General features: G+C 41.8%; 1 protein-coding gene across 1 annotated transcript; it reads right to left on the bottom strand.

Annotated features, from left to right (window-relative positions):
• Positions 1-490: 490 nt before the first annotated feature.
• Hapstr1 (HUWE1 associated protein modifying stress responses) lies at positions 491-24,940 on the bottom strand. The gene is made up of 4 exons (XM_052197833.1): positions 24,508-24,940; positions 23,786-23,866; positions 14,634-14,909; positions 491-2,854 (listed from the first exon to the last, which is right to left on the bottom strand). The coding sequence occupies exons 1-4, from the start codon at positions 24,731-24,733 to the stop codon at positions 2,610-2,612; spliced, it is 828 nt and encodes a 275-aa protein (XP_052053793.1). The 5' UTR covers positions 24,734-24,940; the 3' UTR covers positions 491-2,609.
• Positions 24,941-26,902: the final 1,962 nt, after the last annotated feature.

The following is a 26,902-nucleotide window of genomic DNA, read 5'->3' as shown; positions in this document are numbered from 1 at the left end:
CTAGGGAGCCAACACTGTGTTAAGAATCAGACTCTGGCTCATGACAAAGATTCTGTTCTCCCATACTCAAGTGCTTAGCTTCTAGAGCAGCCCACTCTGTTCTTGATTGGCTGAAAAGGCCAAGTATGCAGCCTGCCAGTAAACCACAGCACTCAGGCAACTAAAACAGGAGGATCAAATGCTAGAAGTCAGCATGAGCTACACAAAAACCTGTCCAAAAAAATAAAAACAAAAAACAAAGTCAGTGTCTAATAATACACTAGTATGTGGTCTTCTTTGATGTTCTGCATCTTAACTAAGGAAAACTTCCAAAAGATTCTGAACTTCATCAGACTAACTCATGCTAAGATTAGAAACACCTCACTTTGTACTGAAGGGTCTCAGTTATTCTGCTCTGGTAGAACCAGGAAGGAGACAGGAGAGGTAGGGAAGTGCTAATGAGTTGAGGAGGTGCTGCATATTGAATGCAATGGAAAAAAGTAACCAGTGCTAAAGTTTTTAAAAAGTTTAATGGAGCCAATAATTCGGCATATAAATCGTGTTCTGGCAGACATTAGACCTGCTTTCTCTTACCAAAGAAAATGGCACGTTTTATCAAAATTTGACAACTGAGAGTAAAGGGCACTGAGATTCAGCTTCAGAGCACCAACTTAAACCAAACAACCGAGAACGCCATTATCCAACTCGGACAGAGGAAACAGAACAAGGCAGGAAGGGAGATGAAACGTGTTCCTCAGTCTCAAGTCCCTCAGGAATGGGAATTCTGGCTTCTTGTCAGCAGCCAGACCCCACCGTCAAACCCCAATTCCAGCATCTATATTCACAACCACAGAAAAGCAAAATTGAACTCCACGTCTTGGTATATCCCAAGGGAAGCCTGAAGTACTTGTGATGCACACAGGCTTGTCCATTTAAGGTAAAATGACAGATTGCTATAATTCTTCCTGCTTTTTGAACAAAATAAAGCTCCACTTTTGCAAAAACTGAGAAATACCTTACTTTCATTCCTAGTTTGAATATGGATTTCACTGTTTTAAATAAGGGCTATATCTATAATGAATACAGAACTTCAATTCACACAATATTTCTAACATTCCATTCACATCCCACTCAGTCAGTAATGGTTAACTTAGTAAGGTTTCTTCACAGAAAGGTATTATTAATGGCTGACAAAATTGCAAACTTTTAACAAAGTGCTGTAATTACCAGAAAAACCCTTACACTGATTTGCAATGGTTATTAAAGATAAAAATAGAAGAAACTGAAACTGGACTACAAGTTTGCAAGGAAACATTTTTCACTGTCCTACTTGATATATAATATAATAGGATAGAATGAATTACAGTACCTGGCAGGCTGACATCAGTCTTCTAAAAAAGACTATCATTCAGTTCAAGGTAGTAAAAATGCAGATGAAACATGCTCTAAAATGTTGTAGCTACAAGAGGTCTTATGTTTACCCAAAGAGGACTCTGAGAGCTTTTATTTGGGTCTACCTAACATCTAGAAAACCTCCATGCGATCTCATCGTTTCCAGAATGAAATTCCAAACTGCATTTCTGAGAGAAATGGAGGGACAGGAAAAGTTGGGTTTTGCTATTTAAGTTACTTTCACATTAGTAGCAGATAAAACATATTTATCATCTTCCACCTACTATGACAACTACACAGTAGGGCATCCATAAAAATTCCAAAAAAAAAAAAAAGAAAGAAAATACTAAAGAATAAATATCTACTCCCACCATCCATTTCCTCCCACTACTACCAAACCAAAAAGGAAGCCCACTCTCAAAGATCATGACCTGTTTTTCAGGTCGCTTTGAATGCAGTCTGTGTTTAACTATAAGTACCCGGCATAGGAAGTAGTACGTGTCTTAAAACTGAGTTGAAGCCTACAGGGTTATGCTGGGGACAGTTTAATATTGCTATTTTCAGAGCACTAACACACACAGTGAATCAGATAAGAGTTCTGTGTATTGATTCAGTACTTGCATGACCACCATAGCACCTCTTTACATCTCACAATCACCAGAGTTACAACTGTTTTGAAAACTGAAAACTGGGAATAATCTTATAATCAGAAATTGCACACTATCACTATGGAAACTAGGTGTGTGGTTCAGTGTGGCTGCAAAAATGGAAGCCTGAAGATCTGGCTTGCAAGCCAGGTCAAGATTTTAGACAACTGTAGGAACCTGGCAATACTGTTTAAGTAAAAATACTCAATACAGCAGGAAATGGACCAAAAAATAAAAATAAGAAAGCATTCTATAACCAAATAAACATCTGATATTTCCTTTCCCTTTGAGAATAAATACAGTTAAGGTCACTTTTCGCCTTGGAACGGATATATGTTTGCCTATGATGATCTTGCTAATGACTACAATAGTTCATGTCCTCTGCTAGGATTATAGTTTGAGAAAGCCATAGTTACAGGAGGCATCTACTGTAAATACCTAGAACTTCCTTTTATGGCAACCACTAGAGAATTCACTTTTCTTAAACAGTGAACAAGGGAAGATGGCCTCATGTTTCCTTTGCAATAATAGTATATGTTGAGGATCTGAGTGGCTTTCAAGCAGCATGGTGGGTGTGAAAATGTCTGCAGTTTAGAGCATTCTGTTGCGTTTATGGGTTGGTGAGTCTGTAATGACATCGCCACACTGGGCTGAGGTACGCTTTCTAGTTCCACCATTGTCCAAGTGGAGTGCCATTTCTTCTGTTATGAAAGTGTTCAAATCGACATCATGGAGTCCATTTCTCCTTCGACTAGCATTCGGTCCACTGCTTACATGTGTAGGAGAGCCTGGGGTACTCGAACGCACGCTTATACTAGCCATTGCACCACTAAGACCTAGGAAGAAGAAAAGAGGTTTTAGAGTTGCTCCATTATTTGACCCTTTTGAAAGCAACCCACTCTACTTTCCATGGTGCCAGTGTCCAAAGGGTGCCTGCCGGTTTTCTTTGTAAAGGGTCAGCTTTCTTTCTTTCGAGATTTCTCTGTATAACCCTGGCTGTCCTAGAATTCACTCTGTAGACCAGGCTGGCCTCAAACTAAGAAATTCACCTGCCTCTGCCTCCCAAGTGCTGGGATTAAAGGCGTGAACTACTACTGTACAGTCTTTAAAGACTAACTATATGGCTTTGACCTACACTTTATTGACAATATGACCATTACTCATAAAAATGGCAACTAGTGATTATGGAAGCAATGTACTATGAACACTATGATTCTCCCATTTTTCCATTAGTCAAGGGCTATATACAATTTACAGACCAGGACAGGAGGTGCTTGCTTGAAGCAGGACATTTTGTCTGATCCACTGTCACCATTCTTACAATCTCCGATGAGTGTCTGTGTGTGATGATGTGGGGAAAGCAAAAAAGGATTTCTAGGTCTGAGTAGGCTTTGTTCAACAACCCCTTTAGATAAGCTGACTGCATAATGTATCATCCCAAGCACTCCATTATTGATCCTGAAAAAAATCACTGTTAAAAATTATACTGGACCATTGGTGGAGCCCTGAGTATAGGGGCTCTATCACCATCTGAGGTCTGAACTGTATCTGGCAGACACCCTTAAGATAGAGCTAGCACAAGAAACTAAGTCAAGACCATTACCAGTCCTTCAAAGAAAGAGCAAAGGAGGGTAGATAAAGAATCCTGCTTCACGTCCCAGCACGGATTGCTGAGCCCCCATTGCTTACAGCAGCAGCAGTTAAGGAATGACATCATCAGTCCACCGTGAATGTTCAAGATAAGCTTATAAAAGGCATGTGCCTAGTCAGGGCACAGAAGCTGCAACATTAGAGTTAACTACTAGCATGGTCAATGCCACCTCCCACCTCATAAATTTTTACCTCAGATTTTGCCACTGCCTGACTAAAGAGAATAATATCGATACTTCCAAGAGTAATTCCACCTAATCTTTTAAAGCAAAGTTCCGTTGCATCTGGTAGTGCCAAACTCCTTTTCATTTTTAACTCAAAAAAAAAAAAGGCTTGAATATTAAGCAGAAAGAAAAACTCTGCACCTACCAAATCCCAAAGCTGTTCTTACTGTACAAACATTTCCTCGGGACAATCTCCATCCCCAGCCACTTCCTCCTCTCTTTTCAGCAGTCAGAACCAGGCTCCCTCACTGTTCTACCCCCATTAAAATGCACCTTTTTTTAAGGATGGTGATCTGGGGAAAGTAAAAGTGTTTCTCTTTACCTCTCTGCCTTTCAAAGGCCTGCACCTGTCTGTTCTTGGTAGGGGATGGCACGGGCACCAGTGCTGGTTTGCTTCCAGGATCAAGCATTGCTAGTCCTCAAAGTAATCCTATAATATACAGCTCTGTGACTGCATTCTGCAAGCCAGGACTACAAGCATTAAGCACCCTACCCAAGGTCATCAGGTACTAAGCAATAGCTGAGTTTCAAGCACAGGAAGGCAAGATAAACAATTACACTGCCTTCTCTTAGGAGGCTGAAACAGGAAAATTGCCCCCCCCCCCACACACACACACACCTTTTTTTAAGTAATTTTAAGGTTCAGGGACAACTTACCCCTTAGGCCTCATCTTAACAGCTGCTCACTCTGCCCTCTATATCCTTAACGCATTCACTATTTTATCACCAATATCAATGATCAGTGGTACAAAATCATGACTGTTCTTTTTCCAGACTTTTCTCAGCCACAACCTGTAAGGGTCACAACTCTGAGGTTATGACCTCGTGAGAGTGCTTCCCTTCCACATAAAACTTTCCAGTCCTGTTCCTGAAGATATGGCTCAGTAGTTAAGAGCACTGACTGCTCTTCCAGAGGTCCTGAGTTCAAATCCCAGCAACCACATGGGTGGCTCACAACCATCCGTAATGAGATCTGAAGTTAACTGAATAAACCGGGCTGCTTTTATAATTCAGGATCCCTTTAGCAAATAAAACTACAAGATTTCACTGAACCCTACGTCCTTCATGAATGTTCATGGTGGTAATGACGGTAATGACAAGAACCAAAGTACTCCATGAGGTAGGAGACTAGACACTGCCATTGAATGTTTATTAATTCAACTAACTACTTTATGAAAAACAAAATTCATTATGCTAGAACTTGGCCAATTGAAAATCCCCATAACACCAGAATACTGAGTTTTAACTGTATGGTACAGGTCACCTGGTCTCAGCTATGAGAATCTTTTCAAAGTTGGATTCACTAATTTTCCCAGAAGAATTTTCACGTGTCAAAAACAAAAATTAAGATAAACACAAAAAATAAAATTAAAAAAAAAACTTTGAACAGCCCAAATTTTATTTTGAAAACTCAGTGCCAGCTTCTGCAGCTGCTTTTAGAAAACCTTCTAAGCCACATGAACACAATCAGCCTATACAAGTACAGAAAATCTACACAGGCTTCACAGCTAAAAACCTAAGTGTATGACCGTCCTTAACCAAAGACATGTTTTCAAAGAGAGTGGTAGAAATATCATGACAAAAACTGTAGCATTAGACAGAAAAAATTGTTTAACATAAAATAAACTCACATTTTAATGTCTGAATCCATTTGAAATAGTGGGATTTTTTTGTTTTTGTTTTTAAGCTCAGGATGACTTAATCATTCATTAAAACTCCCAGGAATAAAAACAAGTTTCCAATTCAGGTTATAGGAATCCATGTTACATAGAAATCATTAAAAAGAGCACATCACTATTGTCAAAACTATGCTCATCATTTCATACTTATTGTATGAAAATGCTATTTGCATAATCAATTACATAAAATTCCAGTTTCCCATCATTAAGTCACACAGAGAGAGCAGACAAATCCCCACCCAGGAAACCTCACAGCCAGAGAGACCTGAGGTCTTCTGGCTTTCAGCACCTCAGGTCCCTCTGAAGAAAGACAGCCCTAGATTATCTTGGGGAGGAGGGTAGGGGTGTCTTAAATTCCTCGGACTTAAAAAAAAAAATTGTATCAACCTGTCTGGGAGCCCTGAGAAGTTGGTATTGTTCTTTCCTGGAAATGAACTGTGCAAGTGTGAGTGTTCTCTGAGCAGTGTGCTTAGTGACCTGCAAACTCTTGGAGTGTCAATATCATGTGTTTTAGAGTTTAATCATAAAAAAATTCCACCAGGAAGGTTCTGGCCTTTTAAAGTAGATACCACTCCCCACCCCAATCTGTAAATTATAATGCTGAATTTTTATTGAAGTAAAGCACACTAAATCGCGCCAATTACAAAGGTACATGTGTCACACCAAGAAAACATTTTCAGTTGTACTAACAGCCCCAAATGCTTTCCATTTATCAAAGACATCCATTTTTCAAAGACAGTTTTTAATGCCACAGGAAAGAAAGGTTCATGATGTTAAGTGAGAAAAGCAAGATACAGTATCATATATGCAATATGATCTCAACTGTGAAATATTTATACATGGGAAAAAAAGACTAAAGAAAATGCATCATTTGGCTGCATAGAAACCTATAGACTGAAACCACAAGATACTGAACCTTTTTGCTTTTAGCAAATTCTCCAGAATTAAACTCAGATAATTCAACTGTTTTAAGAGCTACCAACAAATTACTGAATAAGTACTAGGGTAAGTCACCTAGCTTTGAGACTTAAATAGTCTTTTAATTTTTCCAGTACAATAGCCAACAAAATATTACAAGTTCAAGAAAATTCTGTGTTACTAATACTGAAGGTTAATCTATCTCCAATATCTTCAGTTATTTAATCTAACATCTATCCTTAATGTACAGAAATTAGAAACTTTTCATCCCAAAAAAAAAAAAAAAACAATGCTATTTTAAGTGCCCCGTTGTAATTTTGTTGGTCTCAAGAGAGGGTCTGAAGGAAAGCTAATGATGTAAAAGTTCCTTCAGACAGAATCTAAAGGCATGACATGCTATAATCACTTAGGCGGTGAAATCTCTTATACCAAGTTCCAAGTATGTTTTTAGACTACTGAATAGCTAGCAACAGTTCGAGTACTTTAAGAAGATGCACCTGGCTGCAATATTAAACAAGTATTACAATATTCCACATACCAGGAGAATGTTTCTTCAGGAGAGAGAAAAAAAAGGGGGAGGTGTTCCTGTGAAAGATGAACAGACATCAACAAACTCTCAAAAATGGGTTCTAACCAGTCCTCTGCCATTAAAAAAAAAAAAATTGCAAAAAGTATTTTTTTGTATACTATCTCATCACTCCATGAACTTGTATGAACCTGTGTTAGCTCTCAAGCTACAGTTCTCATGTTTTTGCTAAATCATCAAAGGGATCACAGAATGAGACCAAGAAAGGAGGAGAACCAAGGCACTAGCAAGTGTGTAATTTATCACAGTTCCCCTCCATTCCGCCACATGTAAGCCAAAGAATCTTTCTTTTCTTTCTTTTTCTTTTTTCTTTCTTTCTTTTTTGTTTGTTTGTTTGTTTGTTTGTTAAGGTAGAACAGGTTAGTAAGTGATAAAGTAGATCTTTCTGGCTCTAAAAATTTGTCCTGCTCACTGTATCTTAGGGTGCCTATTTCTTTGTTTTTTTTGTTTTGTTTTGTTTTTGTTTCTTTGAGACAGGGTTTTTCTGTGTAGCCCTGGCTGTCCTGGAACTCACTCTGTAGACTAGGCTGGCCTAGAACTCAGAAATCCTCCTGCCTCTGCCTCCCAAGTGCTGGGATTAAAGGTGTGAGCCACCACCGCCAGGCATAGAATGTTTCAATAGAATCACTGTGAAATCTCTGGTTTACACTGCCCCCAAGTCACACCTTTCCTTCTGGGGTAAAGAAGGTAGCTGTTTAATGCTTTGTGTATGATGAATTAGGAATTCTAGTGAGAATTCTTACAAAACTTTATACTTCTACATCCAAATTCCAATGACTCCATTTTATTTATTTAATTACTTTTATGGGCCCCACGCTCAGATTCTCTAGACCCAAGGAACTCACAAGGAACTTTAACTAACTTATGCTAAGAATGTGCTTGAATCGCAGCTCAGTGCTAAAGTGCTTGCGGAGCATAAACAAGGCCCAGAATTCAATGGCAAGGAAATAAATAAATATCACAAGGCTCAAACTTACTCTCTACCAAACAAATGAACACACATCCACAAAAAAAACTGTCTCAGACTGATTCCTTACACTTACATGCTTCAAGATGGTTTGCTAATTTTACCAGGCCAGGCCAGACCAGGCCAGCAGCATGCCTTTAATCCCAGCACTTAAGAGGCAGAGGCAGAGGCAGGCGGATTTCTGAGTTCAGCCAGCCTGGTCTACAGAGTGAGTTCCAGACAGCCAGGGCTACACAGAGAAAATTTTTACCAGGCCAGACATTCTTTGAGATGTCTCATCTTTAGTCACATGTCTTAGCGTCTGCAAAATAGCACCTGGTATTTACTGTGAGTAAATATTATCTATAGAAAGTGCTAAGCTACAGAAAGGCAAGTATGTCTTAAGCAGAAATCAAAACCCATAACAAATCCACAAAGAAAAAAGGTTTTCAAACAAAACGGGCTTCAATCTTCAACACTAAGGAACCTTGTCCTAACTTACCAGGTAATCTTTTTTACGGCACCTTTCCAAAGACTGAGGTATCACTCAAGAATAACATTCAAAGCTCCCAGGTTTGATCTTCAGCATGCAAGCAAATTAAAGAGACAGACAGACACACAGACACACACCTATAGTCCCAGCGACTGGGAAGGTTAAGGCAGGAGATTCTCTGAAGTCCAGAAATTAAAGACCCACATAACAAAGGCTCTACACAACAAATTCCAGGCCAGGCAAGTATGTACAGTAAGACTGTCTCCAGAAAATAAAGAAGACAGTAATAATTACAAAAGCTATTTTTGTTTGTTCCTCTCTTTTAATTTTCAGTGTAACAAAAAGCCTCCACTGAGCTTGCCCAAATCTTTCTCCCAAAGCTGACTTTTAACACAAAAAACTAAGACTGAAACACAGTATCTTAAATTAAAATGCTAAAAAGCAATAATTCTCATCAGTGGCAATGTTCCACTATAGCAAACAGTTTTAAAACAAGCCCAATGGGTTTAAGTCTAGCATAAAGTCAAGAATGTCATCCAAATAATTTTTGGAACAAAAGTATCTTTAAGTTTTAGGAGTCAGTGTGGACCAGAGTTAGCAACTGATAAAGAACACCTGTTTTGGGAGAGTAAAGTCTTAACATTCTCAGATGAGTAAGGTTTTCGTAACAAACCTACCCTCTGGAATGCGCATGCCTTCCTACTGTGTACCGTGCACCTTCTCTATAAGGAAGACCCTGAAGGACAGACTTCAGAGTAAAGCTTTCCAAATAGCACTAGCTTCAACAGGGCAGCTCAGAACCACAAATCAAAAAGGCACACAGATTACTCTCTCTCACTTTCCAAAGGTTTTCAGTCCCCATGGTGCTGTCTATACACCCACACCTCTCAGACCCCTGTATTCACCCCTATGGTAAATTCAGAAACACAATTACACCATATTCTTTGTTAGATCCTATGAAAGCCAAAAGGAATGGCACAATACAACCTCAATCATCAGGTAAGTGCAATATGCAAACATGGTGAAACCCTGGTTCAAGAAAAACTGTTAATTGTAGGAAGCCAGGTATAATGGCACACACTTTAAATCCCAGTACTGAAGAGGAAGGAAGATCACACAAGAGCTGAGGGCAACCTTTCCACATAACTATATCCTGAGTTATAGGCCAACCAAGAGTATATTACTACAATAACTACATTTAAAAACAAAAACAAAACAAAAAGATACTCGCCTGTGATCTTAGAATTTGAGAGGTGAAGGCATAAAGATGGAGTTGAAAGTTATCAGAGTTCTAGGTCAGTCTAGACAATAAGACCCACACTGTCTTATAATTAAAAAAAGAAAAGAAAACGGAAAGAAAGGAAGTGAGACAACAGGCCAGATGTGTACATCTGTAATCCCAGCACTCAGTAGAATGAGTCAGGAGATCGTAAATTCATATGCAGCCTGTGTTTAAAATGATGATGAAGAGGAGGAAGAAAACAGGAAAGAAGCTGTTACAAATTACATGATCAGTCTTACAATACAAACATGTGAATGAGGAGATTTGTGAATAGAACAAGAGTTACAAGACATTACCAACAAGGCTGAGACATTGATCCCTGATCAACACCAGACTACAATGGATTTCTACTTGCCCCTGCAGGACCACAGAAAATCTTAGACAGGGCAATGACAAGGTCAGGGAAGTAGGGAGGGAAAGAGAAAAGATCATTCCAATAGTTTTATAAAAGCAGCCCCTGGTACCTAAATCACACCATACATAACAAGGGCAGATTACCCTAATATCAAGCATACCTCCTCAACGACCCTTTCCCAAACCCAAACTAAACTGTGAGAGATACCCCTTTCTGTTTCCCAGAAAATCTCTACATCCAAGACATTAAAAATAAGTCATCCAAGCTGGGCGTGGTGGCACATGCCTGTAATCCCAGCACTTGGGAGGCAGAAGCAAGCGGATTTCTGAGTTCGAGGCCAGCCTGGTCTACAGAGTGAGTTCCAGGACAGCCAGGATTACACAGAGAAACCCTGTCTCAAAAAACCAAAAAAAAAAAAAAAAAAAAAAAAAAGTCATCCAGTTGTTTGTCTCAACAGAAAGTGGAAGCACTCTTTTCACCGATCTACTTCTAGAGATGACATAGACTGCTGAACAGCCACATGGAGATGGCATGATGTATTTTGCTGCATTTGGTGTGGAATATCATCTGATGCACAATTCAGTGGTTATAGCACTTGCCTAGCATGCACAAGCCCTAATACTGAGGAAGGGAAGAAAAACAGAGGAGATGTCATCTGTGGCAAATGTTCGCAGGACACCCTGAATGTGCAGAAAACAAAACAAAAGCCAAAACAAAAGAGGAAGGGTACCTAGAGAATTCTAAATGAGAGTAGAAGTCTGGAGGCTAAGAGGGCCCCAAAAGAGCCTATAGAAAGAGATACTGTAAATCTAACTCAGATTAGTCAAGGAGCCCCATCCTCAATTTTTTTCAGAGGCCTACATAAAAAAAGATGATACACCCTAGAAGAAAAAAGGGTGTTGTCAGAAAGGTAGGCAGAAAAGAAACCAAAGTACTCTGGGTATTTTTGGTCTATGTGAATTGTTGTTTATGTAAAAAGGAAAATGTGGTAGAATCTCCCAGTAGATTTTCAATGTTATTTTAACATGAAAACTAACCAAGACCACCCCCCCCCCAAAAAAAATCAGTTTGGCACAAGCCTATGTATTTCATTTTCTGTGAATATAACATCTAATAACTAAGTCTTATGGAACACAGAAAATAAGCAACATGCTACGGGAAAGTGACCAAAGGAAAAAGACACAGGTTAGTTTTACACGTCTCACAGGTTAACCACCATTACTTATAGTTTGGATCTCTGTGAATTTGAGACCACTCTATTCTACATAGTGAGTCCCAGACAGAGCAAAACAACAAAATAATCCTATAGAGCAGTGGTTCTCAACCTTCCAAATGCTGCAGCCCTTTAAAACATATTGTGACACACCTCCAACATAAAATTTTCAGTTATCTTATAACTGTAACTTTGCTACTGTTATGAATTATAATATAAACAGGGTTGTTTTCCAATGGTCTCAGGTAACCCCTGTGAAAGGGTCTTTCCGCCCCCAAAGTGGTCAAAAGCCACAGCCTGAGAATCGCTGTCCTGAGGAACCCTGCCCACCTACCTTCCTTTTCAGCCTGAGTAGCACCAATCCCTCCCCTAGCTCGGGCTCATGGTGACCATGTTCTAGCACATACATTGGAAAGGCAGTGATCAAAACCGCAGGCATGTCAGAAAAGAAGCAACAAGACTTGGAGTGTGCTACTACTCAGGCACTGGAGAAATCTAATACAGACTTTATCAAAAAGGAATTTGACAAAAAAAGTACCACTCCATGTGGTTCTGCAACATGCTCCTTGATTCCTTCCGTAGGAAACCAAACACTTCACCTACTTCTACCTAGGTCAAGTGAGCATTCTATTGTTCAAATCTTTTTTTTTTTTAAAAGAAAAAAAATACTCTGCCAAATACTCAGTGATCCGCCCATTCATTAAAAAGGATGTATCCTTAAGTTTTATAGACATCATCCTCTACAGCAGTTAGGGTTTATAAAACAATTTGTGAAATTATATTACATACTTCTGTGTAGTCCTTTTCTTAGTCCATTTCTTAAAAAAAAAAAAAAAAAAAAAAACATGTTGGAAATGTTGAAATAGAATCTACTTTTACTCAAAACTTTACCTAAATCTCACAGTTCCCAGCTGATGAGGTTACCTCTCAGAGGGGTCTTCTTGACATTCCCTGTCTACATGTCTGCAATCAAATGTCCCTACTATTTTTCTCCCAATATCTTTTTGGTGGAGGGGTTCCAGGAACTAATGAACACACTTTGAGGGACGTAGTCCCTTTCATAAAAGATGAACATGTTTGCTTCCACTGCAACTGCAAATCTGCCTAAACCTACTCTTTCCTTGTCTCCTTGTTCTAAAATTTCATTTATTTAGACTCAACCATCAATGCATTTCTCTGAAAACTGAAATTTGACTTTGTATTTCAAAAATGATTATGCAAATAATACACACACGAACACAACTCTGGTATAGTATCTCTACCCTAATCTTTCCAAATATATACTTCAATTACTTTCATTACAGATCAGATAAGGATATCATAGTCATTCCTCTACCTTACCATTTAATTAACAATGCCCTGTTACTAATCCAGTTATCCTCATTTAAATCCTCAAAACCAGATTCTCCACAGTATACAGAAAGCTATAAGAACACAATAAATTATAATTGCTTCTAAAAATTTTTTTGAATAGGCCCTAAAACTTTAGTCCAACACTATTTAACTACATGACTTTAGAGGTATGAACCTGTCAAAGTATAGGCCACTCAAAATGTATTGAATTAGTGCTTTACTCTAAGTTCACCATAGGCAAAACTCATTTTTACTGGTTTTATATTTATGCTTATTAATACCAGCCTAATTTAAGCATAAGTAAGTGCTTTCTATAATGATATCTTACAAAACTCTCAAAATTCAAAGAATAAAAATCAATAAAAAGTTGAAAAACTTTGACCTGAGAAAATGTTAGTTAAGAGCAGAACAGTTTGTTTCCTGATAAAATCTGGGTTACTCTTTTACTATATGTACCCTGGCATGGTTATCTAGCAAGCATAGCTCTTCTTTTGTAAAACTGTCTTTATAGGATACTAGTATCCAGGAAAAATATTTTAAGTATAATTTCAATCATAAACCACACTTGAAGAAAATGACAATATTTAAGGGAGGGAACTACATCACCTGTTGCCACTCACTAAATTAGTTTGACACATTATACATAGGCCTCTTGTAATAGTTTTTCCAAATTTAAGGGGAAATATATGACACACTAATCTACCTCATTTTTCAAAAGTTCTGATAATATGAATATTAGAAAAAGTATGTACTCCTAAGAATGCATTCCTATAAACTTCTTGAAGTACGTTGTTTTTAAACTTCTTGAAGTAACTTACAAGTAAATCTGAAGCGGGGTGGAGGTCGGTGACACTCTTCTAGCTCCCATCTTTTCATTAGGGACACAAAAAATAAAATAAGATTGGCGGCCAAGGGAGTATGGTCTCTGGAGACATCAAAATTTCTATGACATGGAAGCCATTTTACATATCCCACTGTTTATTAGCTTTATTTTAAATGACCTATGACCATTTCTCTGGCCTAAAAATATTAGCTGTTAATCAGATGCATGACCTAACCTGCTCACTCCTCCCTGGTTAGTCACCTGGTTTGATCATGTGTCCATCTTGGTTTCAACCAAGTCTTACTTGGTTGCTGTTGTTTATTCATAGTCATACCCGCCTACCATGTCATGCAGTAAGTCAGTCTCAGTCTCTCTCTCTCTCTCTCTCTCTCTCTCTCTCTCTCTCTCTCATATATATAACAAGTCAGTAGTAGATAGCAACACCAGACTTATCACTGAGGACATTTGTCTGCTCAAGAATACTAGATCCTCTGAGCCAAGAACACATTTGTACAACAGATCCAACCTGGGGAATAGTGATGACTTGGCCATTGGCTACACCTCTCACATCCTGTCGACCTAAACAATAAGGGTCTGAGGGACAGCAAGCAGAGAGGGACTGTGACTTCTCCAAATTCCGTCCCCTGGGTTATCAACTCTCAGTCTCTATACTAGATAAAGGTGCTAAGTAAGGCAGTCCCTGGTTCCCAGGAGAACCAACTCAACAATCACCTGCCTTACTTGACTATCATGTATGAAGCACTCCAAGCAACTGTAAATAAAATTCATAAGATGCATGGACTCAAAGATGCCCTTCGACTCAAGACTAAAAAAAACATGTATGATATGTGAGTGAAAACAATGAACTCGGTGATATAGAAATAATTACTGTAATACTAATAACCACAAAGTAACCTTTCAACAGCGCTGCCAATGTATGTTCTTAGCTTGCATTCTATTTCAACACTTCTAGAACAAGAATTACTGTATAGACAAAAACTGACTACGTGTCTGGACCTAACCCTGACCATGAAAATGGGTCCACAGGCACACTCTTAACCATTTTCCAAAGAAGTATGTTAAACGGCTTTACCATGCAGAGCTATGGCTTCCCGGAAGGGTTGCAAATCAGTCTCTACAGATGAGCTAGTTTCCGTTGAAGTAGCTCGGTTAGGGGACACTACAGTCAGTCTTGGGGGAGCTCTAGAGTTTCGTGGTGGAGGAACCTTTCCACACAGGAAGCTGATCAAATCTTCTCTACGAATAGTTCTTCTGCGCTTTTTTACCCAGGCCAGCACATCCTTATTGCGTCGCTGGTAGCCAATCTGAATTCCAATATCAAAACTTCGCTGATGGGTATCCACACTTTCTATTAGAAAAAAAAAGAAAAGGAAAACATACAGTGATCATTACAGCAATGCTATATTTGCTCCTAAAGAAAACCATTTTAGCCAGGCAGTGGTGGCGCACACCTTTAATCCCAGCACTTGGGAGGCAGAGGCAGACGGATTTCTGAGTTTGAGGCCAGACTGGTCTACAGAGTGAGTTCCAGGACAGCCAGAGCTAAACAGAGAGAAACCCTGTCTCAAAAAACACTTAACAAACAAAAAAACATTTTATATGTTAACCAAAATGAACTATAAACTATGAACATTCTAAACCCACAAATTAATCTAAAATTTACCTTAGTCATATTTAACATGTAAAACAGAGGGCTAGAAAGTTGGCTATGTATCTATGTTACATATAATAAATAAAAATCTTTAAAAAAAGAATTAGGGCTTGAACTCTAAATTTAGACTTTGAAGATGAAATGTTTTACATTTTAATTGTCAGTCTTTTTTTTTTTAAGAGAAAAAACTGCTCCTAATTGATTTTATTTATATGAATACACTGTAGCTGTCTTTAGACACACCAGAAGAGGGCATCATATCCCATTAAAGATGGTTATGAGCCACCATGTGGTTGCAGGGATTTGAACTCATAACCTTCAGAAGAGGAGTCAGTGCTCTTAACAGCTGAGCCATCTCTCCAGCCCCTCAAGCCCTAATTCTAAAACTGATTTTTGAACCCGTCAAAAATTGTACACACAAATAGAGAACCTACTTTTCTTTAACAAAAGTAAATTGACAAACTTTAGCCAATCTTATACTATTAGCTGTTACTTAATTGAAAAACAAAATCACATCTACTCTTGAATGGGTACTACTGTCCCCATACCCACTCTTTGTCCTCAATGTATGTGCATTTTGCTTGCATCCAGCAGTCTTCTGTAAGTTGCATCCATTCCCTACAGACCAGCCGTTAGCTCAGCACAGTGTTCCCTGCCCTTCAGTGGTTCTACTTAGTTATTGGGAGCAGTATCTTAAAGCTTAAGTCACTCCCAACTTTTTTTCAAGTTAGCTGCTGCGCTAGCAACAGACATGAAGTATCTTTTTATTTTAGGAGGCAAGGTCTCACTTTGTAGCTATGCTCGCCCCCAATTCAGAGTAGATTATAAAGGAAAAACAAGACATGCAATAAATGAAGAGGTGTGCCTCACTAAAATAAATCATCCAGCCGGGCAGTGGTGGCGCACTCCTTTAATCCCAGCACTTGGGAGGCAGAGGCAGGTGGATTTCTGAGTTCGAGGCCAGCCTGGTCTACAGAGTGAGTTCCAGGACAGCCAGGGCTATACAGAGAAACCCTGTTTCGAAACCCCCCCCCCCAAAAAAAGATAAATCATCCAGAGATTCCCAGTGAGTAAATCTGACTTTACAAAAAAAAATTAAAAAGTAGGCATAATAGTTAACTACTACACCAACTTTAACATGCACAAAGTTCTAGACTCAATGCCCAGTGCTCATTCCCAAAAGCAAGATGACCAGAGTATAAGCAGGATTCTGCAACAAGACCTTCCCCTTAGTAGTCTTTATTCTAGAGTCAAAAAGCAGATGCCTCACCTCAGAATTGTAGAGAATATCTTCTCAGTTTCCCCACACCCACATACTGGCTCACAACCCACAACCCAGCACTTGGGAGGCAGAAGCAAGAGTTCAAGGCCATCCTGGTCTACATAGCAATCTCCAGGACAGTCAGGACTACATAAAGACCCTGTTTTTAAAACCCCAAAATTCAAACTATTATAACTTTTAAAGTCTGACTTCACAGATATAAAAAAAAAAAAAGAGTAAGACTTTTTCTCCAGTATTGCTTCCAAAGTCTAAGCTGCCACATGAATCAGTATCTTTTCTTATGTCCTCAAATACATGAACTCCATCTTCAAAGAAAACTATTCATGAAGCACTTTCTGACTATTAAGGAAAGACAGGACCCGCCATCCTAGAAAGTAGATAAGCTCAGGAACCTTGAGAAGCCCTACTGAGAGTTTCAGTGACTCTCAAAGGAATCTGTAAAGGAAATCAATCAAAAGTTAACACTACAGCTTGGGAACAATCAGGTTTTTAGAAACCCACCCTACCTAAAGGAATGCTTTTCTTCCAAGATCTTCCAAGAGAGGTTTGTACTAAAGAGAATGGTGAAATTTTTGTATTTGGTAACAATACTTAAAACACATTTTTGATGAACACATCTACACCTGAAAACTCAAAACTCTGAAGTATAGGTATCCAGTTCAGACCTCAGGCTAAAAAAACAAAACAAAACAAAACAAAACAAAAAAAAAACCTAGGGCACAAAATAGTGGGTCTTCTGGCCCAAATTCTTGTCAAAAAATCAAAGTCATTATGGAAAAGGACCATAAACCTCAAGGTAAGTGAAGCTTCAAAGGTAGCAGACTGCCAAACCACTGTTTGTTTAGTACACTGTAGTTGTCTTCAGACACCAGAAGAGGGCATCAGATCTCTTTATGGATGGTTGTGAGCCACCATGTGGTTGCTGAGATTTGAACTCAGGACCTTTGGCAGTCAGTGCTCTTTAACCCCTTATCCATTTCTCCAGTCCCCAAACCACCATTTAACCACAGCATATTCATTTCCTTATTTACAACAGTCACAGTGAATGGTCCATGTTTCATCGGGTAAACATTTTCAAAAATATAAAATGAAAATGAAGAGATTTTAAAGTTTGGATTTCTCAGCACAGCAGTGGCATGCATTAGAAACATTCTGTGCAGTATCTTCATATATAATTGAGAGCCAAAATTCACCAGGTTTCTGTTTTTGGTGCCAGAGTTCAAAGCATGCACACGTGCACAGACTATATTCATATTCTGCCACTGAGCACATCCCTGTCCTTTAATGTTTTTTAATACAAAACTCTGTGAATCAGCAAGGCAGGTATCCCAACTAAAGAACAAAGACTCAACGGGGCTTTGTCCAAAACTAGGTTAAGAGGCAGAGTTCCCTCACCAAACAAACCCACCTCTTCCTGAGAGCTGGGTCCACCATGCTTAGTTTAAGCAGTGCTATATTTGATTCAGGACATGCTAGGCAAGCACTCAACCAACTGTGCTATATACACCAGATCAAAACGAATGTTATTATTAGGAACAAAAAGTTCTGAATTAAAGCCAAAATGAAACCTTTTTTCCAATTATTTTAGGGCACAACTCCCCTGTAGTCCATCCCTAAGTACTACTATAGTACCTGAAACTAAGTACTACTTTTTTTCATCTCCTATGTATTTTCCTATTTTTCACCCAGAACTAAGGATGGGAACTAGGAGAGAATAGCCTCCTAGCCTCTTGTCCTTCCTTTTTAAAAGTACTACAATTTTTTTTTGATAACTAGCCATGTGTTAAGTTCCCTCCACATTAGATACAGAAACAGAACATGTAACTTTCATGATTCCACACCTAAGCAATGGTACTAATTCTCAGTAATAAAGCCATTCAATTCTATACAAGAATTCTGTTGAAAGCTAGTGTTGGGCTCTTCTAAGTTTCAGAGCACCACTAACATAAAACCAAACTGAGCACAAATTGTAAATATGGACATTTAAGCCACACAAACATACAGCAAGGAAAGAAATGCAAAGCATGCCACCAAATCAAGTTAATCCTATGTACAAAACGCATCTTAGAAGGGAACCATTGGGTCCACACTAATAAAGCTGATTGTGTGCGCCCACATGGGTTTCATTCAGGCATATGTGAGCACATGCTATGGGAATCAAACAACCTGCAAGAGTCAGTTCTTCCCTCTTATGAATCCTATGGATCAAACTAAGGTCCTCAGACTTGGGAAGAAGGAACTTCACCAAATGGGTCATCTCACTGGCCTGAAAAAAATGCTTATATCCTATAAAATTTACCAACACTAGCCAAGTAGCAAATGCATGCAATCCTAGCACTTGGGAAGCTGAGGCAAAACTGTAGAGAAGTTCTAGGTCAGCCTGGGCTGTAGGAATTCCAAGAAAGCCTAAGATATTTATTAGATAACAAGACCCCCATCTCAAAAACAAAGATCACAAAAAAAGCTTCAAAACTTGGTTGGTGCTGTTTGAGTAAGGAATCACAAATCTTTACCACCTGTGCCAAGGCAGAACACTTTCGACTATTGTTCTAGGCACTCCCAGATTGTACCAGATTACTCATTTTGTTCACCTTAATAGGTTAAGTCCAAACAGACCACACTGGACTGAACTAACTGTTAGAAATTGGATATAAGCTGAGTAGTGATGGCATGGTGCACGGCTTTACACCGTGCGGTCCAGGACAGTCAGGACCAACCACACAGAGAAACAAAGGCAAAGAAAGAAACAGGATGTGATGATATTGTCTCCCCATCCATTCTACTTCATTTGCTTGTTAAAAAACGGAATGCATAGCTGGGCAGTGGGGGCGCACGCCTTTAAACTTGGAAGGCAGAGGCAGGCAGATTTCTGAGTTGGAGACCAGCCTGGTCTACAAAAGAAAGTTCCAGGACAGCCCAGGATATACAGAGGACCCCTTGGGGGGGGGGGGGGGCGGGGGGAGGAATATACATTGCCCAAGGCTTATTGGAATGTATACACAATTTTAAAAGTCAAGAAAATATGATTATTTCCTTTCACAGTAAGCACCTCCCACTGTGCAAAATAACTGAAGCAGTTAGAAATTGATCATCAGCATTATCAACATTTGAATACTTCCTAAATGCTGACATAAAAAAAAAAAAAAAAAAAAACACCTAAAAGCTTGTACACTATTTTTTTATTAAAGCAAATGAAGAGATCACCTGTGAAATCCATGGCTCCAATCATCTCTAGAACCATACCCCAAACAAAAAATAGATAAAACAGATCTGAGATCAACCTGGCAGAACCACTGCCAGACTCTCAAGTGTGAAGCTTACCTATTGGTCTTTAGTACTAAAATAGTAGATGGCTTGCCAAACATGATGCCCAAGGATACACAAGAACAACTCAATGTATACAGTATCAAGAGAAAACTCTCAATGTCTTACAGACTTCTAACCAACCCATGCTTCAAAGACTTTTTTTTTAAAGTAGAGGTGGGGGCTAAAATGGTATCTCAGTGTTTTAAAGCACTTGTTACTCTTACAAAGGACCCACAATTGATTTCCAGCACCCACATGGTTAACTGAAAATCATCCAGTTTCCAAAGTTCTTGATGCCCTCTTCTGACCTCCATGGGCACCAGACACACACAGGGTGCACATACAGGCAGGCGAGGCACTCATTCATGTACAATTTTTAAATCCTTTTCAAGGAAGGGGGTGGGGCTGAGACTGGGCTTCTCTTTTTAACAGTCCTAGAGCTCAGTAGATCAGAGGATGGCCTCTAACTCAGAGATCCACCTACCTGTCTCCCAAATGCTGGGATTAAAGGCATGTGCCACCACGGCCCAACTTTAAAACTTTTTTTTTCCCTAAGGACTGTTGGCACACAATACTTTTTTTGGGGGGGGAGGGAGGATTTGAGACAGGGTTTCTCTGTATAGCCCTGGCTGTCCTGGAACTCACTTTGTAGACCAGGTTGGCCTCAGAAATCCGCCTACCTCTGCCTCCCAAGTGCTGGGATTAAAAGCATGCGCCACCGCCACGGCCACGGCCACTGCCACGGCCACTGCCACCACCTCCACCCCCACCTCCACCCCCCCAACCCACACACACATACACACAATACTTATAAACCCAGCACTTGAAAAGTTGAGGCAGGACAATTGCCATAATTTTGAAGACATCCTGAGGCCAGACAGCACATAGCCAATATAACAGAAAACAGATGCCAGGCAGTGGTGGCGCACCCTTTTAATCAATCCCAATACTTGGGAGGCATAGGCAGGTGGATTTCTGAGTCCAGCCTGGTCTACAGAGTGAGTTCCAGGACAGCCAGGGCTATACAGAGAAACCCTGTTTCAAAAAAAAAAAAAGGGGCTGGAGAGATGGCTCAGCGGGTAAGAGCACCAACTGTTCTTCCAAAGGTCATGAGTTCAAATCCCAGCATCCACATGGTGGCTCACAACCATCCGTAAAGAGATCTGACACCCTATTCTGGTGTCTGAAGACAGCTACAGTGTACTTACATATAATAAATAAATAAATATTTAAAAAAAAAAAAAGGGAAGGGGAAGGAAAAACAGAATTCTAGAAGAAGAAAAAAAGCCAGATGTGGTGGCTCACACTTGCCACCATGTCTACCAATAAGTAGCATTTTCAAAGTAATCAAACTAAGAATTATTTCAGAATCCAACCATCTTTTTTGGTGTTTGATTTTTTCAAGGGAAGGGTTTCTCTGTGTAGGCCCAGCTGTCCTGGAAATCACTCTGTAGATCAAGCCTTGAACATGGAGGCCTCTGCCTACTGGGCGCTAGGATAAATGGCATACCTTACTACCACCCACCTCAACCATGTCTTTAAGGAATTAATTAGCACTAAAAGAAAACAGCTAGCTTTAGTCTCAGAGGGACCTATCCTATCAACATGCACTAATACCAAAGCCATAGGATATTCAAATCAATCCAGAAAAATGTTCAAAATTTATTTTCTTCCCTTTCAAACAAAAACTAGAGAAGCAAAAAGAATAAGCCATGGTATCAAATTAACAGATTATTAGGTATTGGCAGGTGCATGCCTTTAATGCACTCAGGAGGCAGAGAAAGAGGCAGGCAGATCTCAGAGTTCCAGGCCAGCCTGAACTAGAGAGACTCTGTCTCAAAAAAATAAGATAATAAAATAAAGCATTGAGGTATTAATACCTGTAAATATGAACTCAATGGAGCCATTTCCTAAGACTACAGCAATTGGATATGCGGTTACCAGGGACTGGAGTGGGAAGAAGTATTCTATGTTAATAGTACGTTTACCGAAGCATAACTGCACATTTTTAATTAAAAGGTTATTTTATTGTATGTAAATTACAAAGAATTTAAATTTGTTAAAATTTTAATTTAAGAATTATTATAAGAGCTGGGCGGTGGTGACACAAGCCTTTAATCCCAGCGCTTGGGAGGCAGAGACAGGCGGATTTCTGAGTTCGAGGCCAGCCTGGTCTACAGAGTGAGTTCCAGGACAGCTGTGCTTACACAGCTGGAGAGATGGCTCAGAGGTTGAGAGCAGACTGCTCTTCTAGGTCCTGAGTTCAATTCTGGGCAATCACATGGTGGCTCACAACCAGCTCTAATAGGCATCCAATGCCGTCTTCTGGTTTGTGTGAGGACAGCAACAGAATACCCACACACATGAAATAAATAAATAAATCTTTAAAAAAGTATTTCTAAATTTTATTTCTAAACAAAATGAAGAGTTATTCCAAAGAGAATGCTCAATACCCTCGAGCACTGATAGATGCAAAAATCAACTTATTCAGTAGTCAAAACTTGGGTTAGGATTGTGACTCAGCAGAGTTTTTTAAGGCCCCTGAATTCCATCCTCCAACACCCTCCCTTAAAAAAAAATCCAGCTTTCAGCCAGGTGGTAGTGGCCCACGCCTGTAATCCCAGCACTCTGGTAGGCAGAGGCAGGAAGATTTCGGAGTTCGAGGCCAGCCTGGTGTACAGAGTGAGCTCCAGGACAGCCAGGGCTATAGAGAAACACTGTCTCCAAAAAACCAAATCCAAAAAACCAAAACAAAAGTCCAGCTTTCAGATAATCAAAGCTGACCAATAATCATTTAAACTGTTTCTAGCAGAGTATGGGAGTACACACCTATAATCTAAGCACTAGGGAGACTGAGGCAAGAGAACCACAAGCTTGATGCCAGCCAATGCTGCCTCACAGAAGCAAAGAGTCAATAAGCTGTTTCTGTTTCTGGATTGAGTTTCTCATTCCCTAAATTAACATTTTCAGTTAACAGTTATCAAAATTACTGTCCCTTCAAACTACTAAGTATACCCTAAAACTCTAACAGAATGCTGACAACAAAAATCTGACACGCAAGAAGATAGTCCATAACCTTTCAACACAATTGCTATTCCCTGAACTGCACGAAATTCCATCACCATTACTGGTTTGTTTCTAACGTTTGAAAGCCTTTCACTTAGCAGCATGTATACTAACAATCAAACCCCAAATTGTTTTATCACAAGAAAAATCCCAAAACTCTATAAATGCACAAAATCCTACCTACTGTTACCAACAGTACAATGGCAAGCAAGGCCTTACTTATACCTACACACCTTCAATCATCAGATCCGAATGAACTCGGAAAAAAAAAGCACCACCAAAACAAAGCCATCCATTCAAAACTCATAACAGACACCAACAGTTTACAGTCAATTACAAATTTCAGAGTAGTTTTGAAAGGAAATATCTGATGAATTTACTAGAGACAGGCCAACATTCACGATTCCAATCTAATCAGCAAGAGTTCAAAGAACTCTAATGTTTTCACACTACCATGCTCCAAGTGGCCAGATTCAAGAATCTGTAGAGGGTGGGTAAGCCCACCTCTGTAATATAAAAAGACTTCTTCCCTTGAATTCTTTCTCAAACAAGACTCACTGCAGAGCTTCTTAATCTCAGCACTTTGCAGACTTGGTTAAACCCTTGCTAAAGGATATAAATCCTTGCTAGGGGGTATCTCCGGCACTGCAGAGTAACTGGCAGCCCCTCAAGACTGACAATCAAGTGTCCCCCAGTCATGGTCATGTCTCCGAGGAATAGGAGTGTCAAAAATCGCCTCTGGATATCTAGCTAGAACACCACAGATATTCTCAAGTTGCAAGGCATTCAAGGTTAGCAGAAGCTGAACTTGAGAGCAGAAAAACACTTCGGAACATCGGCTGTCAACCGGAACGTGGACTGCCCTTCCTCCCTTCCTCCCTTCCCCCCTACCCTGGCAATACAGCAAGGTTATCTTTACCTTTATAAAGGTTGGTGACTGCGGTGGCTGCGTTTTGGAAGGGAACCCAGAGAGAAAGTCCTGGCTGCTGACACACTCGGTCTGGAAACAAAAAGGGAGGAAAAAAAAAAAAAAAAAAAAACAATAGAAAGGGGGAAAGACACACACAAGGACATAGAGAAAGAAGAGAATGTTATTTGGGCGTCACTCCGGAACGGCCATATTAGGTTTCGCCATTTTGTTCAGGATTTGGGGATCCCAAAGGGAGCGAAGGGCCGGAGTTACAGGGTCGAGGAAGGGGAACCTGACAACAGCGCAGCCTGAGCTGCGAACACCGCCTGGCAGGCTCAGGGAGGCGCCCCTAGCAGTCTCCGCCCCGAGGCCGGCTCGGGGCACAATGGGGCCGCCCCACCGCCTCCTTCGCCATTTTGTGACAGGGACTCCTCCCCTACCCCCACGATCCGGCCGGGGACACCCGGACCGGTAGGTGGGGACCCTCGGAAGGGACTCCAAATCGGGTGTCTCCCCATCCTTCATCGTAGTTCCCCCTCCCAGGGCAGCTCCTCGGTCGGCGTCGTGCGGGTCAGATGGCAAGGGGTCCGCGGCGCGGCCGTCCCCTCCCAACCGTCCGGCTATCCCCGCGGGGTGCGGGGAGCGGCCAGGTCCGGGGAACCGAGCAGGGTACCGGGCGGAAGAGCAGCTCCGCAGGCCGGGGCGGCGCCAAGATGGCGGCGCGGCCTCACCTTTGTAGAGCTGAGCCACGGCCGTGGCCGAGTTCTGGAAGAGATGCCACAGCTTCTGCTGCTTGTGCTCGGGCTGCGCGGCGGCCGCCGCCTCCTCCTGCAGCTCGGGAGACAACTGCTCGTCCTGCTCGGCCTCGGCCAGGCACTGCCGCTCCCACTTGGAGAACCAGTGCTCGGGCCCGTGCTCCTGGATCTCCGCCTCGCCCTCCTCCTTCCGCTCCTCCATCCTCCGCGGCCTCCCGCGGCCTGGCCGCCGCCGCCGCGTCCTCCTTAAGCGGGGTCCCCGAGGGAACGTCGTCGTCGACAGGCCCAGGGACGAGGGGCCAGGCGGCCGGCCCAGGCCTCTGTGCAAGCCCGCAGAGCCCGCACCCACCCCACACAGCCCGAGGGCCTCTACCCACCGACCCCGCTCAAAGGCGCCGCACTATACCCTGGCCTCGCCCGCAACCCCTCTACCGCCCGCCCACGGCCCCGCGGCCTCGGTCCGACCGCCGCCGCTCTCCGACCGGCGTCCCCTGGCCGGCTTGCGCCGCCGAGCCTACCCCGAAGACTGAGGAACGTCGTCTACGGCGGCGGCGTCGACGCCTTTGCGGCGGCCGGGCCCCGCCCTCCCCCGCCCACATGCTGACTGGAAAGCGCCGCCCACTTGGCCAGCGGCGCCCCCCGGGAGGAGGCGGTTGGGACGCGCCCACCGTCGGCTTTCCCCATTGGCCCTCCGCAGCGGGTTCCGCGTGCTGGCCCCCGAACGCAGCGTTCTGATTGGCCTACCCGCCTGTCCAACTGATGTCATCAATGGGCGGGGATCTGGGGAAAGGAGTAAATGTCAGGGAACTTGAAGACTGTTAGAGCAGGGAGGAGTTGACAGTGTTTGCGTGCGGCCAACCAAAGCAGAAAAAGAAATATATGTACACCGGAGCCAAGGGACTGCGCTTGCGCAGTGTTCGCTTCGCTCCGGCACCCAAGTCTGAGCGTCATGTGACTCCGCCTGGTGACTGCACCCCGCGGGAGCCTTTCCGGGGCTTGCAAGTGCATGGTCACGCAGTGTTTATATGCTGACTCCTCGAGTTCCTGAGAAGTGCAGTCTACATCTATTTGCAACGCGCTTTCTATGTTTTTTTAATGCCAGAGTTCCCAACCTTAGTGGGGCAAGTAAAGCGTGTGAGTCCAAAGGAAAACTCTCCCGAGGTGTGAGCGTCCCGGGGACTCCTACCGAGGTTTCCCGGAGAAGGGGACCCGCGGAAGCTAGACACCAGGGCCGGCGCTCGGCTCTATTAGCGCCCGGCACCTGTCCTAGGCACGCTCCCGGGACACGTGCGGCCACCGCGTCCCGCCCCCGCCCCGCCCCCCATGTGCAACTGCTCGCACCCGGGCGCTTGCGCTGCTCGCTCCCAATGGTCAGTGCCAGGAAGGAGGTCTAGGAGCCTGGAGAGAAGGGGGGCGGGCAGCACGATGACAGCACCTCTCAGCCTCTGAGCTGACAGCTTATGTATGCCTTCTACACTGCATGGAAGTCCTGCAGATTCTGATCCTGCCTGCTCTGGCTTCTCCGGACTTCACCCTGACCTGTCTGGTTCCCTGAGAGCCTAATCTCTGGTCTGTCTGAAAGTTCATATTCCATTTTCCTTAGGACTGGGCTCAAAGCCAGGTGGCGCCCTTTGTTTTGTTTTGTTTTTCTTGAAACAGGAAACAGCCTTTTTTTTTTTTTTATAGTTTTAGGGCTCGCTATGTAAACCAGGATTGCCTTGAAATCATAGAGATCCTCCTGCCTCTCCCTCCTGGGCGCTGGGATTAAATGCCTTTCCCCCCACACCTTGTGAGGCGTTTTTGTTTTGTTTTATATATAATTTATTTTTACTTTTTAGTTTTATATTATGTTAGATAATATTATTAATGTTCTATTTTCTCTTTTTATAATTTATCTCTTATATAAGTCATATTTTAATATATGATTTTTTTAAAAATCTTTATTTTGTGTGCATTGGTGTTTTGCCTGCATATGTAAATGCTTATGTATATGTACACTGGTGTCAGAAGCCTTGGAACTGAAGTTATAGAGATGTGAGCTGCCACATGGGTGCTGGGAATTGAACCTGGCTCCTCTGGAAGGGAAGCAGCCTGTGCTTTATTGGGGGGGGGGGGGCGCGGTAGGGGTTGGTTTTGGTTTTTCAAGACAGGGTTTCTCTCTGTAGCCCTGTCCTGGCTGTCCTGGTATTCACTCTGTAGACCAGGGTGGCATCAAACTATAGAAATCTGCCTGCCTGGGCCTCCCAATAGCTGGGATTAAAGGCATGCGCCACCACTGCCTGGCTTTTTTTTTTTTCCCAGCCTGTGCTCTTAACCTCTGAGCCATCTCTCTAGCCCCTTTTACTTATTTCTTTAAATCTTAAGTTGTCCC

Source organism: Apodemus sylvaticus, chromosome 10 (genome assembly GCF_947179515.1).
Source record: "Apodemus sylvaticus chromosome 10, mApoSyl1.1, whole genome shotgun sequence".
Taxonomy (NCBI): Eukaryota; Metazoa; Chordata; class Mammalia; order Rodentia; family Muridae; genus Apodemus; species Apodemus sylvaticus.
The sequence above is the reverse complement of the archived record's forward strand: the minus strand, read 5'-3'. Positions and strand labels throughout refer to the sequence as shown.

Excerpts from the sequence above, each read along its gene's own strand:
- Hapstr1 (XM_052197833.1), bottom strand. The coding sequence starts at position 24,733 with ATGGAGGAGCGGAAGGAGGAGGGCGAGGCGGAGATCCAGGAGCACGGG. Across the intron at positions 23,867-24,507 it reads CGTGGCTCAGCTCTACAAAG|ACCGAGTGTGTCAGCAGCCA; the intron begins GTGAGGCCGCGC and ends TTTTGTTTCCAG. Across the intron at positions 2,855-14,633 it reads GGAAGCCATAGCTCTGCATG|GTCTTAGTGGTGCAATGGCT; the intron begins GTAAAGCCGTTT and ends TCTTCTTCCTAG.